The sequence below is a fragment of the Bufo gargarizans genome, chromosome 2 (assembly GCF_014858855.1).
Source record: "Bufo gargarizans isolate SCDJY-AF-19 chromosome 2, ASM1485885v1, whole genome shotgun sequence".
NCBI lineage: Eukaryota > Metazoa > Chordata > Amphibia > Anura > Bufonidae > Bufo > Bufo gargarizans.
The window spans coordinates 171,836,756-171,861,805 of record NC_058081.1 but is presented as its reverse complement, the minus strand read 5'-3'; the positions used below and the strand labels follow the sequence as shown (position 1 = coordinate 171,861,805).

The following is a 25,050-nucleotide window of genomic DNA, read 5'->3' as shown; positions in this document are numbered from 1 at the left end:
ACTGACCATGGTATTACTGTGCTCAATTGGCCTGCCAACTCTCCTGACCTGAACCCCATAGAGAATCTGTGGGATATTGGAAAGAGAAAGTTGAGAGACGCAAGACCCAACACTCTGGATGAGCTTAAGGCCGCTATCGAAGCATCCTGGGCCTCCATAACACCTCAGCAGTGCCACAGGCTGATTGCCTCCATGCCACGCCGCATTGAAGCAGTCATTTCTGCAAAAGGATTCCCAACCAAGTAGTGAGTGCATAACTGAACATAATTATTTGAACATAATTATTTGAAGGTTGACTTTTTTTGTATTAAAAACACTTTTCTTTTATTGGTCGGATGAAATATGCTAATTTTTTGAGATAGGAAATTTGGGTTTTCATGAGCTGTATGCCAAAATCATCAATATTAAAACAATAAAAGGCTTGAACTACTTCAGTTGGTGTGTAATGAATCTAAAATATATGAAAGTCTAATGTTTATCAGTACATTACAGAAAATAATAAACTTTATCACAATATGCTAATTTTTTGAGAAGGACCTGTATATATATATTGCAATTTAGCTAATATAGTGCTATAATCTTCTTTGTCTAATAGTTGTAATTTTTTTCTCATCTGAAGTTTTTATTTTTTTAGAATATTCACTATATTGCTATATATTCTTGTTTTAGAATATTCAGAATATTCGAAAAAAAGAATATATAGCACTGTATCGAATATCTTAATTTTCTAGAATATTCATCTTTTTTTTTTTTTAATCTGTACAGTTTTTCCACTTTGGCATACTCCTCCCGACAAGCGTCCCCGTCACCATGGGAATGCCTGGGGCTTAGAATATACCATCGGATCTGAGTTTTCACGATCTCATTGATACTCATTACGAAAATTTGCATCACGAAAATTCACAATCAACACTACTCCTAATGAATATTCGAATTCGCAAATATTCTACGAATATTCTACGAAATATTCGTGAAATATCGCAAATTCGAATATGACCCCTGCTGCTCATCACTAATGGTGAATGTGTAGGGACTGATGGCCCTGCTCACACCACTCCCTTGCCACGCCTTTTCAGGAGCTGGCGAGGGCTGCATGAAAACAACAGGTTGCAAAACTAGGTTTTGCAACTTTTTAACGGCAAATACCCAACATAGGGGAGTGATATATTTTCCCCTAAGCCCCTATTGATTGCCTCAATATTTTTTGCCTGGGGGTAGCTGAAAAGTTTTTGAGGTTGCACAGTAGGCTGTAGTATTTAAGTTAAACATTGAAAGAGATACAGCAGAAAATCTTGCATGTTTCTAGAAGCTACTGTATTTTCCAGGCCTGTGGCTTTGAGCTGTGGCTTTGAGCACTGAATGTTTATGACTTTACAAATTGACCTCACTAGCAGCATAATTGATAGCAGCGCATCATACATTTTCTTCTAGATGGGAAACAGCATCTTACTGAAGTGAAGTTCTTGGCCTCTGACAGTAAAATCATTTTAACACACAGCAAATTTTAATGGTATTGATGATTGATCACGGTTATTACACATAAATGCATGACAAGACCAATTACCTGCATATACCTTTGTGACCCAGTCTATGGTCCATTAGTGCTTCATTAAGAAGGCTGATTTATGGCTGAGCAATTAAGAGGCATTATGATTATCCCCTGATACTTTTATGTTGGAGATTGAAGGCTAGGAATAAAATACTAATGAGAACCTTTAAAAAGTCTCATATTTTGTTTTAATTTGAACCTAAAATTTTGCAGGTAATTACTTAAGTCATGGCTCACAGTTACATCACCATAAACCAATCACAGATTGTCCATGTGCAAAGGAGAAAGGCAAGTTGGCGTATGCACACAAGAGCACGTAGCCGGTGGATGTCGGAAAGCAGGTCAATTAAGATTTGCAGTCTCTCACGCCATGTTGGCAAGTTCATGTTTCTCAAAGTGATCAGTATCAAGGGTTTGATCAAAGGCGCATGGTTCCTTTTTGTGATGAGCTTCAATGAATAGAATGTATATGTAGGATCCAATTACAGCACCAATCATTGGTCCAATCACAGGGATCCACCAAAAGCTATTGCCAGCACTGTGAATGTGAAAAAGAAGGAATTTTTACTATCAGGAAATAAAAGATAGTAGCACAAGACACAATGTTTGACTAGATGTTAATGTGTGGAGAGTCTGAATTTATATTGTTACTATTTTTTATGTAGTTTTTATGGAGAACAAGCTAAATCTAAAGACATCTGTCATGAGAAAGGTGCTCTCAGTGAACATATCAGCAAGTGGTATGGAACTGTTCCCCAAGGACCTATTCTGTGGGTTGTATGTACTGGATGCTCTGAGTTATAGGTGCCTGTTATCATGACAGAGTTCCTTTAAAACTGAATTATGCATAGGTCAAAAGGATATTTATCTTGGAGTCCCTGGAAAAGGGTGATGTGTAATTGCTGCACCATTGATCATTCAAGTATTCACATCTAGCACCTCTTTCACACAGTCAGTGAATGATCAGTGATTTCCATCAGTTATTATGAAGCCAAAACCAGGTGTGGTTCGAAAACATAGAACAGTGACAAATCTTTCCATTATATCTTATCATTGTGTAGGCTCCACTCCTGGTTTTGGCTCATAATCACTGATGGCAATAACTGACCAAATATTGGTTTTGTGAAAGCAGTCTAACAGAACGTGTTTCTGATGATTAGTGCTTGGCAAATATTGCACCCATTTAAAATAAAGGTAGTAAAGAAAAGGTTAGCAGTAAACTTAATTTCTCTAGTGCTACACATTTTCATTAATATTTGGAATATAAACTTTAAAAATTATGGACACTTTTGACACAGAATTTTATTTATTTTTTTAGCCTCTCCACCCAACATGTCCACTCACTTGTGCATGTATCCTGAACAAGAAGAGGGGGGCTGCTACCACATTCCTCTGACTGCAGCTTATCTCTCCAAGAACAAAATAATTGGGTAAACAAAATACAACTGCCTGATCTTAATCTGACATTTGCTGCCAAAGAGAGCCAGGAAGCTCCATACACATTAGATGGGCAGCCAATTCCTCTGAAATTAGCAGGATTGGACAATATTTAATGTGTTTGACAAGCTTAACTGTGATTCTGGTCTTCAGTGGAGGGGAGCCATCAGGCCACCACCGCTTGGAAAAGTCCTGGTGCGGTTGGAAGTTGACTCAAGGGGGTCAGAGACACTGGTGCAAAGCACCAAGGGAACAGGCAATAGTCAGGAAATAGGTCGAGGTCAGAGAAGGCAGAGTACATGCAAATCCTTGAAACTAGTCCGAGGTCAGGCAGGCAGCAGAGGGTCGAAAAGATAAGTGAACTAAGGTCAGGTCAAGGAGCAGGGGTTCAGATTGGGTAGTCAGTCAGGCCCCCACCGCTGGCAAAGTGGAAAGGAAATTTTTAATGAAGACCATTCAGACAATGTTTACATTTTGCATTTCAGAACCAAGATTAAAACTATGAAAAGATGTCCATAGCATTTAAAGGGGTTTTCTGGGCTCCAGACATTTATCATCTATTCTCAGGGTAGGTGATCAATTTCAGATGTGTGGGGTTCAAACCCGGCAACCCCATTAATCAGCTGTTTCCTGTAGCCAGTACTACCACTTTAAACAGAGCCAGAAGCACAGCTCTGTTCAAAGTGTAGTGGCTGTGCGGGTTTAGCTTTCACACTGGTGGGTGCAGGCTTGGACTGGCCCATCAGAGTGAGAGAATCATCACTCCACAGAACTAGTTTCCACCTCTCCAGAGTCCAGAGGTGGTGTGCTTTTCAGCACTCAATTCAACGCTTGACATTGTACTTGGAGATATATAGCTGGCATCCAGTTGCTTGGCCATAGAACCCCTTGAAGCATCCGGTGCACATTTTTGTGCTGATGTTGATACCAGAGGAGGTTTGGAGCTCTGAATTTATTGTTGACCATTATGCAAAATGCGCCTAAGCACTTGGAGATTCCACTGTGTAATTCTATGTGGTCTACCACAAGGTCTACCAATGTGGTTCCTAAAAACTTTGCAATAATAACCCTCATAGTTAATGGTGGAATATCTAAGAGGGAAGAAATGTTACAAACTGCTTTGTAGTTCGTATTACAGTACCACACTGGAATTCAGTGAGCTCTTTAAAAGGACCCATTCTTTGGCCACACAACACATATTTAATGTACTGCTAATGTAAATGAATATGGATATTAACAGGGGCATATAATTTCAGTCTGTATTTTAAGTCTGCCGCATGTCTTAGTTTTGTGAATATTTGTTCCAAATATACTCATTATAGTCTATGGGGGAGCATAAAAATGCAGGAAGGAAGTATGTAAATTCAGGTGAATTACTGAAGCAATACTGATGACAATACGGATGATATATCTTCTGTAATCTTTGTGTATTCCAGAGCTGGAATGTCTATGGTTTTTTATACGCTCATGTGAAAGTGGTCACTGACAAATAATTGTAAATGTAGACTGTATGTCTAGTTGCTGGATTTTATACACATATTGCCATGGGACTGAATGAAACAGCTCAAGTTCAATGATTAAGAGATGTGTCCCAATATTTTTGTCCATATAGTTTATGTGCTCACGCTGCATCTGATTATATGAGCAATTATGTTTTAATCAATGTCTTCCAATATAATATACAGAATATACACGTTTTATTATCTTGATCATCACTTACGTGAAAACTTCAAAGCCCCAGCCAGCCACAGCGGTAAAGATTCTTGGACCTAAATCTCTAGCTGGATTCATAGCAGCTCCACAGTTAGTTCCTAGTGCTAGCACTAATGCTAGAATGAGGAGCCCGACAGCAATTGGCTCTAGTCCGCTTGGAGCTGGCATGTTCTTTTTGTCAAACATGGCAAAAATCATAATGAGCAGCAGAGCAGTGGACATTATCTGCGCAAAGAAAGAATGAATATATTTTTTTACTACCACAAAAAACACTACTATATAACTTTTGCTCAAAGTCAAAAACATTGCACCTTCTAGGCCGAGTAGGAGAACACACAAGCCAAAGATCATCCTTTGGGCTGTTCCCAGCCTATGCACTCTCTTGCCTAGCTTAGCAGGTGTGATAACATAACTACATTGTGCCTGTTACTGGGGACAGCAAGATGTGCTCCATTCATTAGGGGAACAGGGTTAAGTAGGTATTACATTTTTATTTTATTAATACCACAGGGGTTTTACTACTGTAAGGAGTCACTAAAGGGGCAGCACTACTGTAAGAGGGACACTAAGAGGCTAAAACTACTGTCTGGGGCACCAAGAGGGAATACCTACTTTGTGGGAGCACTAATGAGGCATGACTACTGTGTGGGGACACTAAGGGGGCATGGCTACTGTGTGGGGGTGCAAAAGAGACATAGCTACTGTAAAGTGAGCACTACAGGGGCATTCTACTGAAAAGGGGGCACTAAGTAGGAACAACTACTGTGTGGGGGTACTAAGGTAAAACAACTATTGTGTGGAGAACTAATAGGGAATAACTACTGTGCTGGGACACTAAGGGGGCTAAACAACTGTATGGGACATTAAGGGGGCACCACTACTGTGTGGGACACTACATGACTACTCTGTGGAGACACTAAGTGGACACAACTACTGCATGGGGGTACTAAGAGTGTACAACTGCTGATGGGGACTGTAAGGGAATAACTTAACTATATGGTGGCACTGGGGGGGATAACTACTGTGTGGGGGCATTAAGGGAGCAAAACTACTGTGTGGGGGCAATAAGGGGGAATAACTACTACTGGAAGCACTGAGTAGGCAAAACTACTGTGTGGGGCTCTAAGGGAACATGACTGCTGTGTGGGGAACTAATTGGGCATGACTAATGTGTGGGGCACAAAAGGAACATAACCACTGTGAAGGGTGCACTAAGGGAGCATTTTACAGTGGGGGGCACTGAGGGGGAATAACTACTGTTTGAAGTACTATGCAGGTATACAAAACCCAGGTGGCATTTTGTAAAATCTTGACCCCTCCTCTTGTCTAGTGCTAGCAAGCATTTTATTTTCACATTTTTTACATGACCAAGTGGGTTGGGGGTTGCATTGCGAGCACGGGCACTCTTGGCTAGCCATGCGGGGCTGAGTATTTTCTAGTTACTCTCCTGATACTTTCCATGGATCTGTACTCTGAAAGCTGCAAAAGCAGAGCCTATGCAAGTGGAAGGGGAAGATCACTCTGAGGAGCGCTGCCGCACCTTGCTATACATAAAGGTTTAAATAATCTTTAAGGAGTAGTGCAACTCTAGTCCATACCCTGTTTTTGGTATTGCAGTTCAATCCTGTTCAATGGAATAATTCCACGTTATAATACTGTATGTATACCGGCCATCTTGTCTGAGAGGACAAACCCCTTAGAGTACAACTTTTAATGAAGTTTTGTGTTGTCTCAAAGAGATTTTACTGCACTTTAATAAATCACCTGAGAAAGCATGAGTATAACTAATGTAGAGCCATTACAGCCCCTACAGAGGTCATCACCCATATTCCCTAGATTCCTGAACTGCAATCTGTCCACTTATATAACTGCACAAAAGAGATAGCTGTATCACAGCCTATTTAGGTAGAAGCTGTAAATGTATCCATATTAGTTGTCACCTAGCCATGGCTATAACTTCCCACATACCAGGTATATAAGTTATGAGACCCAGGAGACAAGGGGATCCTTTTTCTCTCTAAGTTGGGGTGCAATTAATTAGAAGGAGTGGATTGTAATGAGTGCTAATCACTGTAACTTCAGCTTACTTGATCTACAAGTCCATTAATTGTTGTAAGATATGGAGATGGATACGTTGCAAAAATGTGTGCTGTAGCATTCGGGCCAGTTACTGTAAGTGCTCCTCCCGAGTATGATTTTAATGCATCTGTAAAACACATAAAAAGTTTGTCATTAAAATGTAACATATTATAGCTTTCTCAACCAATTAAATATTTGTATAACAGATAACCTGCTAATGTTATAATTTTTAAGTTGTTTGTTATTGAGGACTATATTTTGTGCATTACACAGTTAATTACTATGTATTTTATAGCTAAAAAAACATAGGCAGAAAGCTATGGGAGAAAAGGATAGATAGATAAATCAGAGACACCAGTGCAAAGTGCAGAGTTTGTGTGATTCGGAGGCGATCAGGATAGTACACCTCCACTGGTTAAGGAACTACATAAATTAGGAAGCTAAGCTCAGGCACCCTCCCACTTAGGAAGGCGCCTTAAATACCTAGATGCCTCCATAGGTTATAGAAGAATTACAACATGCATGCGCTGGCAGGAAGCTTGCACCCTATGGGCAGGAGCAGAACCAGAACCTGGTGGCCAGGCCCACTGTGGGTGTGGACAAGGTGGCGTAGCGGGTCTGGGCATCTAGGCTGGACAAGGAGGGTGAGCAAGATAGAGCCTGTGCCTGCCAAAGGACTGCACCAGTTCCCGCCAGGCTAACAGTATAATATTCATTCATTCTCAGTTCTTCAGATATTTAGTTTGCAAACTGCTCCTAGTCTCAAACCTTTCTCATGGGGATGTGTCACTCTCTGCAATACTCTGCAAGCTCTTACAATAAAACCGTGTGTATTTCCAATGGTAACCAAACAAAGCCCAGGATTCATTTTATACCATCCTGTACAAACAACACTGGGGAAACAGGGTTCTGTTTCTTATGGCCCACCTTGTATATTCTATATGTGAGAGCTATGTGTCTAGGATGCTACTGCTTTCACTCACTCTCCTTTATCAGAACAGCACCATTCCTGAAACCTACTTGACATAGTGATTATGCGACTAAGGACTGGAATGCTGGGTAACTTTGTTCTTAAAGGAAATTTAGATCACATATGTACAATATGTATCATAGTGAAGTCATAAATCCCCAAAGTCTATTTGTTCAGATCTTGGCAAAAACAATGCAGTAGTATGTTGTAGTAACAGTAGTGGTGTATGTTGTATCTGTTCAGTATTGTCTTTTAGTACTAAGCTAAGGACAGATACAATGGACATTTGTGTTTTTGCTGCCCATAACAACTAGGGTTGAGATTTTTTTTTAACATTGCAAACTGAACTCCAGTTGGTATCTGTAACAAGGATACATAGCCGTATGCATCTAATTCCTAATTTTTCTCTACTGGTGGCTGCAGGTAGGCAGGGGGCTATGTTTTAAATGCATATCTGAACAGATGATCTGGAGCTCAGTATAAGAAAAACAAAGCTCTGGCCATTGTAAAGAAAATAATCAGCTCAGAATTTTGGACCTATAAAAAATGGTATAAGAAATTAGTATAGGACCGTCTTATACAGTGACCTGTGAATGTTGTGAATTTATATGCATGCCCATAAAACAATTCCTTTTAGCTTCTGATTCAGAATTATAACGTAGTAATAATGCTTACATTTAATGTTTATATATTCGATGATCATAAGGCCCGATATATGGGCATTGGGCAGGATGCATCTTGATGGGCGATGAACATATCCATTGCCGCTCATTTGCATTGGCTTATTAAATGGGTCAAGTTAATGTAGGAGGAATGATTGCTACCGCAGTTCTATTGATTATTGGTGGTACATGGGGAGATGCAGTGTCGAACTTGAGTGTCTAGGGTCCACCAATAAAATAAATTTTGGGAGCCCACTGTACAGCTACATGCAAATACAACCTGCTGACACAGCGGTAGCAGATGATTGATTATGGGGTTCCCTGCAGTGACTTCGAGAAGGCAGGTCCTGGAGAAAGAGGAAAGGTGGTTGCCCTTCCTCTGTACCCAGAAGTCATCTCAGACCCCCGATGCATCTATAATAATAAATTGGGTCATTTTTTAAATAATCTACCCAGTTTTTATATGAACATAGGCTGGTTGAGGTGCTGTCCGCTTGCCTATATATATATGTAGTGCAGTCAGTCTACTGTGTTATGTGCCACTTGTGCAGGTGGTAGGAGATTAGGGGTCCACTATACTCAGGAGGCCACCAGGGGATTCACCTGTTAGACCACATGCAGTTAAACAGTGAAGAGGATACAGCACTCACACGATTGCCATGCCCTCTTTAAACAGCTGGGGAGGCCTAGTGTTGGACCTTGCTGATCTGATATTGATGACCTATCCTGAGGATATATAATAGCACTGCACAACCTCTTTAATGGTGTGCATTCTGAAGAGAGATTAGTTATTAGTGGTGACCACAAGGGCCTGTTCTAGCCATGCAAGGGATGGCCCTCTTTCATGTGCTCACTCACTGACACACATACAGACACATTAGATGGGGAATGAGCAAGATTGATATACATGTTTGGGTTGGTTAACTTCTTAGATGCCACAGTCAGTAGTGATCATGGCTTCAAAGTAGTTTGACAGAAAGAGGGACTTCCCTCTGTCACCCATCGAGGGGGACCAAACATTAACTATGGCAGCTGAGGGCCCCCAGGTCAGCCATGGGCATGTGCTTATTAGGCCATACAAGGGATCTGAATAAGTATTTTCAAAGCATTGCATAAGAATATCACAACTAATAGTCAAGGGCAAAAAAGTTAAAGTTTAATAAAAATAAAAAAGGAATCGAGATATAACAATTGTAACAATAATTTGTCGAAGACATATAGCAAATTGCTTATGGTATGAAAAAAATTCAAACACATTGGCAGAATTGTCTAGTTTCCCCAATTCCTCCCTGCCCCCTCAAAAAATGAATACAAATTAAGCAATGAATTATAAGTACCCAAAATGGTGCTGCAAAAATTCAACTCGTGTCCAATAAACAATCCGCCATGTAGTTGAATCTATGAATAAATTAAAAAGTAATGGGTTTTGTTAAGGGGCTCTCCCCAAATTTTTTTCCAAAAAATATACTTTCATTCAGCAAAAGTACTAAACATTCGAAACCTGTATAAATATGGTATCACCATAATTCCATAATTGTCCAGATTCATAGAATAAATGTATTTATACTGTACTGTCCATGATGTAAAAAAAAAACACTGAATAATGATGGAAAAGCTGTTTTTTTTCCCACCAACTCAACCCAAAAATGTAGGAAAGTTCATCAATCTACTTTATCTACGTCAAACTGGTGCCAACAGAAAATACAATTTGTCCTGAAAAAAAACTAAAAACTCTCAAACAGCTTTCTAGATGGCCCACAATCAGCTGGTCCTCAGCGGATTAAGGGAGTGGACCTAAACTAAAATTCTGAGATTGTCACTTATCGTGTATGCATTTTGCACTAGCAAGTAGGGATTAATTTATATTTTGTAGATGATGGTTTGACATAGCTTACTTTACTGTGATATGCAGAACGTACCATAATAAACACCAAAAACAACTGCAGATCCAGCAATAGCTCCCAGGAACTGTGCACTCACGTAGAAAGGAAGTTTAACCCATGGTAGTTTTCCAGTTAAACACATGGCAAAGGAAACTGCTGGATTGACGTGGCCACCTGAAACAACATGACAGAAAACATATTGCACATTATAGAATCATTGAGCTTATGCCTGTTGGCTTGTTGTTGTCTGTGAGGTTATTTTGTCTTTGCATATATGACCTACATTGACAAACTAAAAAATGGCGCTACATAGGGGAAAATACAATTGCAATTTTTTATATAATTCTTCAATTGCATTTTTTTTTTGCAATAAGGACTTATCCCCTATTCTGTGTGTGATCAGTGAGAATTCAACCACTGGGGCCCCCCATCAATCACAGGAAAGGGGGTACTTGCTCCCTCATTTGAAGGGAGCAGCAGTCATGCATGTACGTTGCTGCTCCATTTAGATCTATGAGGCTACAGGAGCTAGTCGAGCACTTGTACTTGGCTATCTCAAGCAGCCCCATAGAACTGAATGGAGTATTGAATGTTCATTGTGTGTCCACTCTATTCAAACAGAACACAGGGTCCGCTCTTGGGGGCCCCAGCAGTTGGCTCTCAATGATCAGACACTAATCCCTTATTCTGTGTATAGTGGATGAGTTGTCTTCATTGGAAAACACCTTTACATAAGTGTGTTGATGTTAACACTTCTCTGATTACACTGAAGTAATCCATGGGTTTGTGAACACTAAGGCCCCATTCACACGTCCGCAATTTCGTTCCGCATTTTGCGAAACAGAATTGCGGACCCATTCATTTCTATGGGGCAGCACGATGTGGAAATGCGGAAAGCACATTGCCGCTGTCCGTGTTTTGTGTATCCGCGTATCCGTGGATCTGAAAAACACGTTACGGACCTCTAAATGGAGCCTTAATATACCCTTGTAGGAAGAGAAGTTACTTGTGCTTTATACAGTTGTGAGGCAAATATAGACTTGCAGATATTTGGCCTCATATTTCCCAATTATAAGTATAACTTGTCATAATTAATAGTGTTATAATCAAAGAACATTTCAGCACAAAGACTTAGGTTAGGTAGTGTATTTGGTTCTCAGTAATGATACAATATAAGGGGCAAATTCATTGTACTCTGTATCCTCAGTCTAAGCGTAGGTATACTTTTCGTATGAAGCAGTTTGCATGAAAGATAATTGGTCAGATATTCTAGTTATATTTCTTCCCAAGCATTGAAGACCGGCAGTGGGTTATAATCGTACCAACCCAATATACCCACTTTTGCCGAATCATCTGTCTGTGAACATGTGGTGGAGCTGCACTATATTTACTGGCTCCATTTGATGTGATGTAGTGGGAACATAGAATAAATGGATGAAGAACCATCTTAACCCTGTAGAGTGCTCTACACTGGTAAGATACTGAATGTCAGCGAAAGATATCTGCAACCTTTGAGCTACTAATAGAGGCCCTGACGTCCTGTGTCGCTGTTTGCTTGGTCTCAAAGAGGACCTTTCATATTTTTTTTTTTTTTAGTTTAGCTTTCGTTGTGGGGTACCCCCCACTGATGCTGCCACCCTGCCTGTTTTTTTCTTCTTTTTTTTTTTATCACTCCTACTGTGCCCTTCTGCTGTTTTCCCGCTTAGTATGTTAATAATGAGCATCGGTACAGGAAGGAGGATACGCCCTGGTTTCTCAATGGGCGTCTCATTCTCCCCGGCTATGCCACATTCCAATCAATCACAGTGGAGAGCGTCACAGCCAGGGAGAAGGTGAGCTTTTTTTCTCCCTGGCTGTGATGCTCTCCACTGAGATTGGACCGCGCTACATCCATGGAGAAGAAGACGCCCGTTGAGAAACCACAGCATCTCCTACTCCCCGTACCGATGCTCAGTATTAAGATACTGAGCGCGAAAGCTGCAGGGGGGCACAGCGGGGCGTAGGAGCGATTTTTGAAAAAAACGGGCAGGGTGGAAGCATCAGCGAGGGATACCCTGCAAGTAAAGGTATTTATCTAAACTAAAAACAAACCATGAAAGGTCCTCTTTATGGTCACTACTGAACATGTAAATCTACTGTAGATATTACGCATCATGTTTAAGGTCTTTCTGCATAGAAGTATTTAGTTATTATTAGAATTATTTATGCTGACTATTTAATGAACCAACACAACTGTAAATTTAACCCATAAATCAGGGGCAGGATTTTAGAAATTTAAAAATATTCCAGAATATAGAATCTACATAAATCTCACCAAGGAAGATCCAGCAAACAGACCGCTGGTCTAATTCAGTTTCTTTATTATATCCTTTGAAAATCCATAGGCTGCTCGGAGTATACAATAGTCTGCGAGTCTTAGTCATGACCACAACATATTGCCACTTAATCTATTAAAAAATCCTCCCCCACTGGGTACACAGCATCAAGTCAAAGGTAGCAGCATACCCAGTGGTGTATTAAAACACAAACAGAATATGAAACCATGTAGCAAACATATTAACAGGAACTGAATCGATATTCCAGAATCAAATCATGTCTACTATTCATACCATTAGGGCTTCTCGTATCTAAAGAAAAAATCCAGAAAGATTCCCTATTGCAGAGTAATCTAATCATATACCCCCTTTCCCCCCCACCCCGAGTTGATTTGAAAACTCTTTCAATGCCCATAATTCTCAGAACTATTCGTTTCCATTGTGTATGTCCCTGAAATGTCGGGACAACATCGAAATGTTCACTAACTTTATATTGGATATGGGCACTCGGTACTTTAAGGGCTAATTAAGATCTGGTGATTAGGAAGTTAGATAAAGAAGGCTGTACAGTAATTCTAGATGCAGGTTTATATAAGAAATAAAATGAAGGGTTACTTAGTGACCTATCCAAATATAGGGCATTAAAATCAGACCCTACTGTAGAGTTTTTGTCAGCATTAGACAAACTGTTGGAGTTTTACTAGAAGTCCTGGATACAAGACTTAGAGATTATCTCTTTGTAGATAAACCTGTAGTACCAGTCTTTCATTTGCTCCCTAAAATACATAAAAAGATCTTTCCTCCCCCGATGCAACCTATAATATTGGGTATCGGAAGTTTAGGGGAGGGTCTGGGGGCCTGTGTGGATCACTATTTACAGCCTCTTGTTAAATGTATACCAAGTTATTTAAGGGATACAAAGCATGTACTCGACATAGTCAGCAAATTAGAGTGGAACGAGGAGTTTAAATGGGCAACATGCAATGTTGTTGCTCTTTATCCCTCTATCCCACAACATTTGGGTCGGGCTTGCTTAAAGAGACATTTAGATTTGTACAGCAAATATAACCCAGCTCTTAAGGAGTTTTTGTACATGTCCTTGGAGTTTCTACTTACTCATAATTACTTCTTTCTTTAAAGTGATTTTTATTAATTTTCTAAATTTAACGTAAGGAATTTTACACATAAGGGTAATACAAACCATATTACAAATATGCGATCTTGATATGATGTAAAGTAGTCAAACAATCAAATAAGAAATGTTACATATATGGGCATTAGTGATTATATCACAAACATATGAGCAATCATTATTGTTATCAGTGCTAATGAATAAAGTAGAATCATGTGATTACTATGTTTGTATGCGTATGTTCATTGTTTAAACTCATAAATGTAACATATAAACTAATTAATAACAACGGAAAATAAAGAGAATATGACGAGGGTCTCCTTTAGTTGGACGGCCCTTGTCTCCCGACCAGTCCCTGACACACACAACCCTCCATTCTACTGTTTGGGGAAATGTGACAACCATGAGCTCCACATTAAGAGTATCTTATCATTCCTGCCTGAGCTCCTTGCATAAATCTGTTTATTACTTCTCTTCCAATGGGAACTTTAATTTGCAGATGAGGGGGGCCATCGATGGGTGCTAAATTTTCCCTCTCGTTTGCAAATATTTATATCTCCCACTGGTAGGAGCATTACCTCATGGGTGAAGACAATTTATTTTTGTCCTCAATCATGTGGTGTGGACAATTTATAAATTTCATCATAATGGTTTGGAACTCCAAGGCTGTGAGTTTTTTTGATTGTGTACAATATGTATAAATAAAAATGACATGAATCTTCGTTTCGCATATACCCTGTGCAGCAAAGATAATCCTTTTTGGACATCAAACTCTCAAACAAGGGAAAGAAAGTGGTCAGTAGTCACTATAGGAAAGATACCAGTGGAAATACTATACTACCGGCCTCTTCCTGCCACCCTAAACATGTTATTAATGGTATACATTATGGAGAGACCATTAGAGTCCGTTGAAATTGTTCAGAGGATTCAACTTTTAGGAGAATTCGGCTTTGTTTCATAGGCTTAGGCTGAGAGGTTATAATAAAGCAATATTGAAGCAAGCAATGGAGAAAATAAAGAAAGTAGATAGACAGAAATTGATTACACAAAAGATAATAAAGACAAACAAAAACAATTAAGGGTAGTCACCATATTTAGTCACCAATTACAAGATGTGCAGCATATTATTAAGAAGTATATACCCATTTTATATCAAGATGAGAGCTTGCGGCGCATCTTGGAACTGGGAGTTCAGGTGGTGAGTAGAAGAGTGCCCACGTTGGTGTTCACATTATCTCACATTCAGTTTGTTTTTGGAGAATACCAAAGTGGGTAAACCCACGTGGCTGAATGTGACAGGGGAGGTCTTTAAGATCAGATCGTATATTTATTGTATTACGAGTAATGTAATCTACTTGGCCACATGTGTAAAATGCAACATCCACTACGTGGGTTGTACCTCGAACAGCTTAAAAATACGGATAAAAAAACACCTCTCAGATGTGTCCAATATAAAGTTAGTGAACATTTTGATGTTGTCCCGACATTTTAGGGACGTACGTAATGGAAAGCTAATAGATCTGAGAATTATGGGCATTGAAAAAGTTTTCAAATCAAGGGGGGGGGGGGGGGGGCCCCCCCATATGAGTAGATTACTCCGCAATAAAGAATCTTTCTGGATTTTTTCTTTAGATATGAGAAGCCTGAGGGGTATGAATAGTAGACATGATTTGATTCTGGAATATTCATTCAGTTCCTGCTAATATGTTTGTTACATGGTATCATATTCTGTTTGTGTTTTAATCCATCACTGGGTATGCTGCTACATTTGACTTGATTTGATAATTATTTAGCACCTGAGAAGGGGGGCGTGTACCGAGTGGGGGAGGATTTTTAAATGGATAATGTGGCAATACATTGTGGTCATAATTAAGACACTTTTTCAAAACGCGTAGACTATTGTATACTCCGAGCAGCCTATGGATTTTAAAAGGCCATAATAAAAAAAACTGGATTAGACCAGCGGTCTGTTTGCGGGATCTTCCTTAGTGAGATTTATGATGTCCGAGCATGGTTTTGGAGTGTGGTGGGTAAGCAGGAATTTACTTACGATTTTATTATAGGATATACATAATACTGCGTCTGCATTCCATTATGTTATAAAAGTGTAATGGAAACTAGAGAAAGACAATTTCCCTTTATAAAGATTTATTAGGACAAATTCTGGCCTAGTAAATCAGTATTTCTTAAGCACTGTTTGGCAGGCAATGGTCTGAATATGTCCAGACTCCAGGTCATTGTTTTGTTGAATTATTGGGGTCACAGACTATGCCGCAGAAGGTCTTGTGATCCAAAGGTCAAAAAGGGGAAACATTTTTACATTTTCCAATTTGTAAGCAGTCCAAAGGAGCACTTTTGGCAACACAATGTATGAGCAAATGTTAATTACATGTTGTTAAACTTTCGATAGGAGGTAGACACAACTTTCTATAGGAGGTAACACATATAGCATATTGTTAATAAATTATTTTATACGCAATTCTTATTCCCACACCCATAATTACATACTAGGTATCTGCGTGTCTGAACGTAAAGAACTGAAGTGAGAAAAAAATATTTTCATAAAATTAATTATAGAATAGAATTATAGAAAATAAAACTATTGTAAAAATCACAAAAAATATTCCGAAATGATCTAGATAAAAATGATATATTAAATATGACTGCATAATTGGATTGAATATGGGTATTCCCATCTTGTGAGGTTATGGCATGGATATGCAATCCTTTCACTGTGATTTTAATGCTCCTCTTTTTGTATTCCTCTTAGCTAATTAGCTGAAAGGAATACAATTCCATTATTTCATGGAAGTGACAACGTGGAGAACAAAGGACGCAACCACACTGGTCCCACTGAAAATGAATACAGCATATGTTGTCACAATCCAGTTCCTAAGCTGATATTTTAAGTAATGTCATTTAATCTGTGCTATGAAAATGACGGAAACCTCACCAGTACCTGAGACGACCCGAGATATAAAGTTCTGCTAGTTACCCTTTTGATCATTATAAATGAAAGCCATATTGCCAGTGACAGCATAATTTCAGTTTTAGACATTCACTTGCATAGCAAAACTATTTGTCTAGTGCACAGCCTTCTATACCATATCCATATTTGTAGCCACACATTAACAATATTAAGCAATATTCCACTTTTCCATTTTACTACTGAATTACTACTGCTTAACTGCCTGTTGTATAACCAAGTGCTTTCACATTATTGCAAATCCAATTTATATGCATCTAAGTGATACAGGAGCTTTAAAACAAGACCATCTCCATTCACAAATACAATTAGATTTTTTGACCACCATTGATCTCTGATCTTTATTATTGAATACCAGCTGCTGAGGTTAGCGTATACTTGACTTGCATTATTCTGTCACCTATATGATACGTGAAATATCTTCACATGAAAATTTACATTCCAGTAGATGAGACATTGAACTGTAATAAATGTCACCAAGATGAATCAGTTGTTTGCTGTCCTATGACTAGATGCTGGACTGTGTTTTAAAAGCTGTTCCAGCCATGATATAGAAACATGCAGTGCAGGATTATGATTAAAATAGTTATTTATTGACAAAGTTTTGTATTTTTTTTTTTATTCCTATCCTCCCCGAAATATATAGAATGATTGCTTATAGCAGAATGGCTAGAGCCTTCATCTGAAGGAGACATCAATCCTTTCCATCTGTTACATGGAGAACTACCGACACATACTTATGTGAGCATTCTGTGCATAGTTCAGGAGTTCTGCAAAGCACCTGCATTAGTTTTAATTGGGAAGATTTAATTATACTACCAGTAAGTAAAGATAGGTGATAAATATCTGATCACTGGGGGTCCTATCGCTGGTTTATAGAGGCGTTTTAATGGAGTAGTGGATGAGCAGGCACTTTGCCTATTCAATGTCTTAAAGGATGATGGAAACAGCCAATCACTGCATTTAGCTGTCTCTATCAGTCCCATGGACTTTGAATTGAGTGGCACCATACACGCTCAACTGCCAAGATATCCTCCTCACTAAGGAGAGGTGGGGGCTCTGGATCTCTGTTCTAATGATCAATGGGAATCCAAGTGGTAGGGTCCCCTGTGATCAGACATTTATCATCTACTGTATCCTGTGGATAAGTGGTAGAAGTCTAATGTAGGGAAAACCCTTTGACTCTTTTGATGCCAGAACTATTTCTGAGCTATAAAGTAAAAAAATCATAAAGTATCCTAACATCCAAATATTTTCCAGAAGTAGACACCTTCGACATGCCACCCAGTACTTTACAATCATACAGTTTTGCATCAGAAGGTTCGAATAATAGCTGTGATTGAGATACTGGTAAACCTTTTGGAAACCTTTCAACCTTATATCCTAGAGATATGCCATCAAAGTCTAACATGGATCAACCCCAAGTCTTTATACCATGTATCTATCAATTATAAAAGCTGTCTATTAGAGTTATAATGTAGGGTGTTGAGATTGGACTGTTATTTGGACTGAATATTAGATTTGGTTACCTGACACTCCTCCACTTGCATAGATCGCCATTGTGACTGCCAATGAACAGCCAACAACAGCACCCAGAGTTCCTCCAGATGTTCCATAGTTGAGAACAGATGTGGCAATGCTACAGCATGTGAAGGTCTAAAGGGAAAAGGAAAACTACAAATCAAAATAAATCTTTATATTATTATTATTATCATTATTATCTTTTAACTGTATTTTGCCATCATTCTTAGAGCTCATTTTCAGAATTATGGAATAGTAACATAGCAATAAAGGTGGAATCCAAACATTGACAACTACAAAAGATTAAATTAATGTGTGCCAAGCACAGAGTATGCCTGCTGTATAATGACCAAATCAACAAAGAAAGAATATCAGAATTCTACATTGTTTCAACTCAAAAACTACAATCTAACAGTATTTGGGGCTATTCACATCACATTTTCACCCTCACATCAAAGGTATATGCTCTGAGGACACTCGACCTATCCCATTGTATAGACGTGCTATTATACTGTATGATTGTGTGTATCATTTAAACGTACTTACCAATACTACACCGTGCACAGATGTTTTATTAGATCTTTTGCCATCAGGATTTAAAGGGATATTCTTGTTATGTAATAGGGGATAACTAATATATCACCCCAACCCCCAAAATGAATGGAGCAGCTTGTCAGGCATGTACGCAGCGCCTCCTTTAATTTTTATGGGCATTCCAAAGTACAGTGGTAGGACCCCCAACGATTTATTACTTATCCTCTATCCTGTGGATAGGGGATAACTTTACATAACCGGAATACCTCTTTAAGCTTGTAGCAAGACGAACAATTACTATTGGCAACATGGTTTTAATGAGTCTTTATATAGATACTGATGTCCAAAGACTAAGGGGACCCGACTGAGTACAGATCTTATTCCTGTGGTTCAAAGCGATGTGGATTATGTCAGTACACTGTATGTTTGAAATGGAGGTGAGTAGTACTTTAGCTATTAAAACATTTTTTCACTGTAGTACCACCTATTTAGTTTATATCATAGCTTGTACATAGGCAGTTATGTAAAGAGCAGTTCAGAGGAAGGTAAAGAAGCATGTCAGTTCGGAGCACCTGGCTTGAGTTATCACTACCCTCTCTGAAATCTCGGGGACTGGCAATTAAACAAGTGCAGGAGGCACTGGGCAGTATTACTGGTGGAGTGATGGTGCATTATTCGGAGCAGCCCCAACCACAGTGCACCAAAAAAACTTATTTGCATAAACATAAAAAGATGCATTTATCTAGATTATAGAACTGTAGTTTCCAAAGAAAGATATGGTTAGGATTCGAGGCATCTACCCTATATGGTGCTATGCAATTTTGAAATCAATTTTGGAGATGGCAGACTCCCTTTAAGAATATACTAAATATACAAGGAGAAATATGTGTAAACAGATAAAATAAATCTTTTGTCGCCAGGTCACTGTATAGTGCCACTCTTATGTAGCGGGAAATATAAGGGGAGATTCGTCATTCCCTTACTTCACTTTTCTGATATACAAAAGTTGCAAACTCCTAAATCTAGGTAAAAGTGGCATTTTTATACTGCCCTAGGCACTTTCCAAAAAGGAGGGATTGGCAAAAGTAAGGTGTGAGTCGGGTTATCGGGCCCTAGCAGATTTGTCATCATTTACACCAGTTTTCTGGCATAAATGATCACTGTAACCTACACCAGCTAAGATTTCACGTAGATTTCAATCTATGCTCATGAAAGGCAAGAGGATGTGCTTAATTTACAACGAGCCCTGCGCCTAATCATCAAGTAAGCTCATCCTTCGGCAATGCAGCTGATCTAAAGACCAGCATACACATGTCGGTATTGATAAATGACACCATAAAGGTTGCACCCTAGAAGGAAAAAGCTGTTTAAAATATACAAAATACAATTGTTACCAGAATTGCAGAAATGGTTCTTTAAAAAATACCAGCAATGGACAGTAACATTTAGCAGGAAAAACCGTGAAGGTGCTGGTGTACAAGACAATAGGAAATGACATGGTAGCATATTTTTTTATTCCCAATGTACTGTATTCAGGGGCCCTTTGGCATTGTACACACAGAGTTCATTGCACCCTGCCTGCGAATGTAGTTAAACTGCGGCTACTAATCAGTAAACAAAGCTCAGGACAAAAGTACCAAAAGTTCAGGGATAGGGCCTACATGGCCGGTTCACATCTGCTATTAGAAACTCTGGCACTGAATCCGGTCACTGTATCTGGTGCATATACTGGCTTTCAGTCTGACAAAAAAACACTACACAGTTTTTGTCTGGCTGAAAGCCTACATATATAGATCAGAAAGCGTCCAGATCCCCGCTGGATCCTATTACAGTAAATGGGGAACTAGCAGAGTGCAGTGGTATCTGGCTGTGCCTGATACAGTGAATTCCAGCAGTCCGTTCCTCCACAGGAGCTGACTGCTGGAGTTCACAGCACAGATGTGAACCCGGCCTCAGTTAAAAAAAAAGAACACCAAAAAGCAGTTTCACCCTAGCGTTTCAATTTTCCGGTATTGAGATCCGTCATAGGGTCTCAATACCGGAAAGAAAAATGCTTCCGTTTTGTCAACATTGTCAATAGGTACAAAACGGAACTGAACAGGACGGAATGCTGCAAAGTGAATTACATTGTGTTTGTTTGCGTTCTCATAACTGCATGCAGAAACCTGATTGTGTGGCAGTACCCTTAGGAAACAATGGGCAAAACTGAAATAAATACTAAACTGGTTACGCCTGTACATGTTACAAGGTCACGTGCAGATTGCTGCATTCAGATTATGTCTTTATGTAAAAAGCTGATCTGGCAGAAAAAATAAAGGAAGTTACAAAACAGAATATTCAGATGATTGAAAACAAGTCTGCAGCAGAAATGTGCAGCATACAGATCAGCAAATACTTGGTACTGATAAAGAGTATTCAAGGTAAATAACGCTGCAGTGAGGAGACAACAGAAATCCATACTTGTTAATCATTAAGGCAGCCTACCCTTGGATGTTGGTTTATCTGGAAGTTTTTATTTCTTAAAGGTATATTTTCATCCTTAATATACAGGAGGCATACAGACTATAGGGGGATATTGATCAAAACTGGTGTAAAGGAAAACTGGCTTATTTGCTCATAGCAACCAATCAGATTACACCCTTCATTTTCCAAAGAAACTCTGAAAAATGAAAGATGGAATCTGATACCACCAGCCAGTTTTCCCCTATACCAGTTTTGATAAATGTCTCCCAATTTTACATTTATACTTTCATGACTTAACAGGGTTATTCTAAATAATTATCTTTCAATGCTTAAAAGGGTTTTCTGAGATTGTTATACTGATGACCTATCCTCAGGATGCTAATCGATGGGGGTCCGACATCCAGGACCCCTGCTCATTAGCTGTTGGAAAAGCAACAGCGCTTTTGTGAGCACCACGGCCTTCTCTCTGCTTTTCCTAGGCTAGTGACGACACAATCATCCATCACATGGCGTAGGAGCAGCTCAGACCCATTGAAGTGAATGGGGCTGAGCGTGATATCAAGCACAGCCGCTATACAATTTACGGCACTGTGCTTGGTAAGCTGCGAGAAGGCAGTGGTGCTCAAAGGAGCACCGCTGCCTTCTCAAAACAGCTGATTGGTGGGGGTCTTGGAGGTCGGACCCGCAACGTTTATATACTGATGACCTATCCTATAAAAAAATCCAGAAAAACCCTTTTAATTCTCAACCTTGGAGGGTAAGATTTTTCCAAATACAGAACCAAATCTATCCACAGAGCTAGGAAGATTTCTCATATATATTAAGGCGCCCATACACCTTCAGTAGCTGTTGGCTAAGTGACTCAATCTCACCTTCTCAATTCAGACAAGCATTGATACATAGAGATGACCACATTTCTTAAAATTTGATTCAGGTAAGGTTCAGCCAAATCGACCATCCGATTTGATTCTGATGTGAATAAATTTGACCGAGATAGAAAATACTCTGAGTGCCTGGAAAAGTCTCTATTTCATCTCCTCGAGTCTCCCAAATTGAATCAAACTAAATAAAAATTCGATAGAATAATAACTTTTTGAACAATTAAAGTTGAATTTCTGAATGTTAGAATCGATTCACTCATCTCTATTCAGGTGTTGTCAATAGGTAAAGGGGAGTACGCCACTACAAGACGCCTCCACTGAGACGGGGGTAAAGGGGAGTACGCCACTGCAAGACGCCTCCACTGAGACGGGGGTAAAGGGGAGTACGCCACTGCAAGACGCCTCCACTGAGACGGGGGTAAAGGGGAGTACGCCACTGCAAGACGCCTCCACTGAGACGGGGGTAAAGGGGAGTACGCCACTGCAAGACGCCTCCACTGAGACCAAAATTATCAAGCATTGAAATTAAATATAAGGAGACCCCCATACACAAGATTGTTCACAAGTCCCATGGAAAAGGGCTGTTTGGGTTCATTTTGTATAGGGGCTTTACCTTGATGTTTACTGAAGGTGTACCTACACATTAATATCATCTAACAATTTAATTATATTGTATTCATGAAAATATGTACATAAATGAGAACATGATTTTCTAGACAGTACAATTATGCATATCTATGGTGTATTTGATTGATTAGAACTCGAACTTAGGCAGCAACACCACTGAACAGCATATTACAAATATAGGGAAGAAAGGGTAATATCAGTACAACTGTCAGTATAATCCAGTAAAGCATAGTAGAAAGGCAAAAAGTTTTTACAAAACAGAAGTTTGAATTAGTTCCAGCCTGGGCATGTTAACTAGTATGATTACAGTTTTACAGAAAGAATTTGTATCGTTTTTTCTAAGTACTAGGATTATGCTGTTTTTCATATTACAAACAGTCATACAGACTTCCATGTAGAGAAAGGCACACATCAGCAGAATCACACATGAAGAAACAGGAAAGCAGCTGACACTTACTACCAGCAGAAATGTCCCGAAAAATTCAGCAAGGGTTTCCTTTGCTAGTGTGTTCCTCAGAGCAATCCGTTCTAAACAGCTCCTTTTTTGCCTCATGTCTAAAGTGCTGTATCTGCTGCTCCTCCTGTTCCCCTTGGTGGCATCAGCTTCAGACATCCTCTTCTGCAGATTTTGGGTTCCCATTTAACTATTAACCCACGTGGGATTGTGTGCAATGTGTGTATAACCTCCACTGAATGGCCTGATTCATATAGTGCCAGGAAAGTTGGTTTCCTGCCTGCTATTGGCTGGATTCAACTACGTAGATTAAAAAAACACAGCTCATATTAAAGTATTTCCACATCATTTTTTCAATGTGCATTTATAAAATAGCATGTCATACGGATGACATTGTTCTGATAAAAAGATGTAATTAGAACCCATGCTTAATTATTATTATAGCTATATAGTTTTTTATGACTTTAATAATGCTTACTCTGTTGTATAGGAGACTTTTAATTAGTACACTGAGATAATTATTACATATATTGAAAAGGGCTCATGAATCCTTACAGTTGTAGGGAGCTGTAGTCTATCGGCCCATAATATATCTCCATAAAACTTCAATTTCATACTGAGGTATACATATGATTATGAGTCTATGACAAAAAACCACCCTCTGACATGCTCCATCATGTAACAAGACTGTATTTTCTTATGTCAGTCTTAATGCAGTGACCCATTGGACTGTGCACTATGTATTCCAAATAGCTGTGTATGTACATAAAACAGTTAACACTGGCGGGATACTGGAGACTCTGGCCTGAAGCCTATGAGGCAATAGAAAGGCACAGGAGGTTGCAATGACATCACGGTGACCTGCACATGACATCATCATGCAAGACCCGGCGCTTGAAGTCGTGATAATGTTATCACGACCTCCTGCACCAGAATGTGGCTATCCAGACGATAGGTAGAAAGACATCTGTGGCCTGCATCGCAGATGGCGGCAGAGAATGGGAAATAAGTGAGCATTTTTTTTTCTTTAATATATATGCTGGCACTACTGGGGGCACTATTGGGTGGGGTGCATTATATATACGGGGCAATATAATACAGGGGGGAGAGTAATGTATATATGGGGTATAATACTATGAGGGGAACATTATATATATGGGAGCACTATACTACAGAAGTACTACAGGAGGGCAGGCATTATACAGTATATAAGGGGCATTATGCTACAGGGAGCTGACAGGAGGAGAGAGCATTATATATATGGGGGCATTGAACTACTGGGGACCACAAGGGGGAGAGCATTATATATACGGTGGTGTTATACTACATGGGGAGGGCATTATATATATGGGGGTATTATACTACAAGGGGGCTACAGGCGGGAGGGCATTATATATATACTATGGGGCTACTATAGGGGGCATTATACTATAAGAGGAGAGCATTATATATACTACTGCTACAGAAGGGCATTATACTACAGGGGTACTACGGGGAGAGCATTATATATACTATCTCAACAGGGGGGCATTATACTATGAGGAGGAAGCGGGTGAGGGCATTATACATGCTAGCAATATACTACAGGGGACATAATACTACAGGGGGTCACTACAGGGGGTTGAGAGCATTATACATACTAGCACTACAGGGGAACATTATACCACAGGGGCACAACAGGGGTGAAAGCATTAAACATGATAGCAATACAAGGGGGTATTATACTACAGGGGGCACTATGGGGGGAATTATAATTCAGGTCTGACTACTACATGGGGTATTATAATACAGGGCCTGGAGTAACCTTTGATTTTGCCCTGTCCTTCAAATTGCACATCCACCAC

The 25,050-nt window shown here is 39.4% G+C and overlaps 1 protein-coding gene across 1 annotated transcript; it reads right to left on the bottom strand.

Annotated features, from left to right (window-relative positions):
• Window positions 1-1,482: 1,482 nt before the first annotated feature.
• AQP9 (aquaporin 9) lies at window positions 1,483-23,416 on the bottom strand. The gene is made up of 6 exons (XM_044283289.1): window positions 23,210-23,416; window positions 18,256-18,382; window positions 10,330-10,467; window positions 6,787-6,905; window positions 4,707-4,924; window positions 1,483-2,087 (listed from the first exon to the last, which is right to left on the bottom strand). Exons 1-6 carry the CDS (start codon window positions 23,390-23,392, stop codon window positions 1,913-1,915), a joined length of 960 nt encoding a protein of 319 aa, XP_044139224.1. The 5' UTR covers window positions 23,393-23,416; the 3' UTR covers window positions 1,483-1,912.
• Window positions 23,417-25,050: the final 1,634 nt, after the last annotated feature.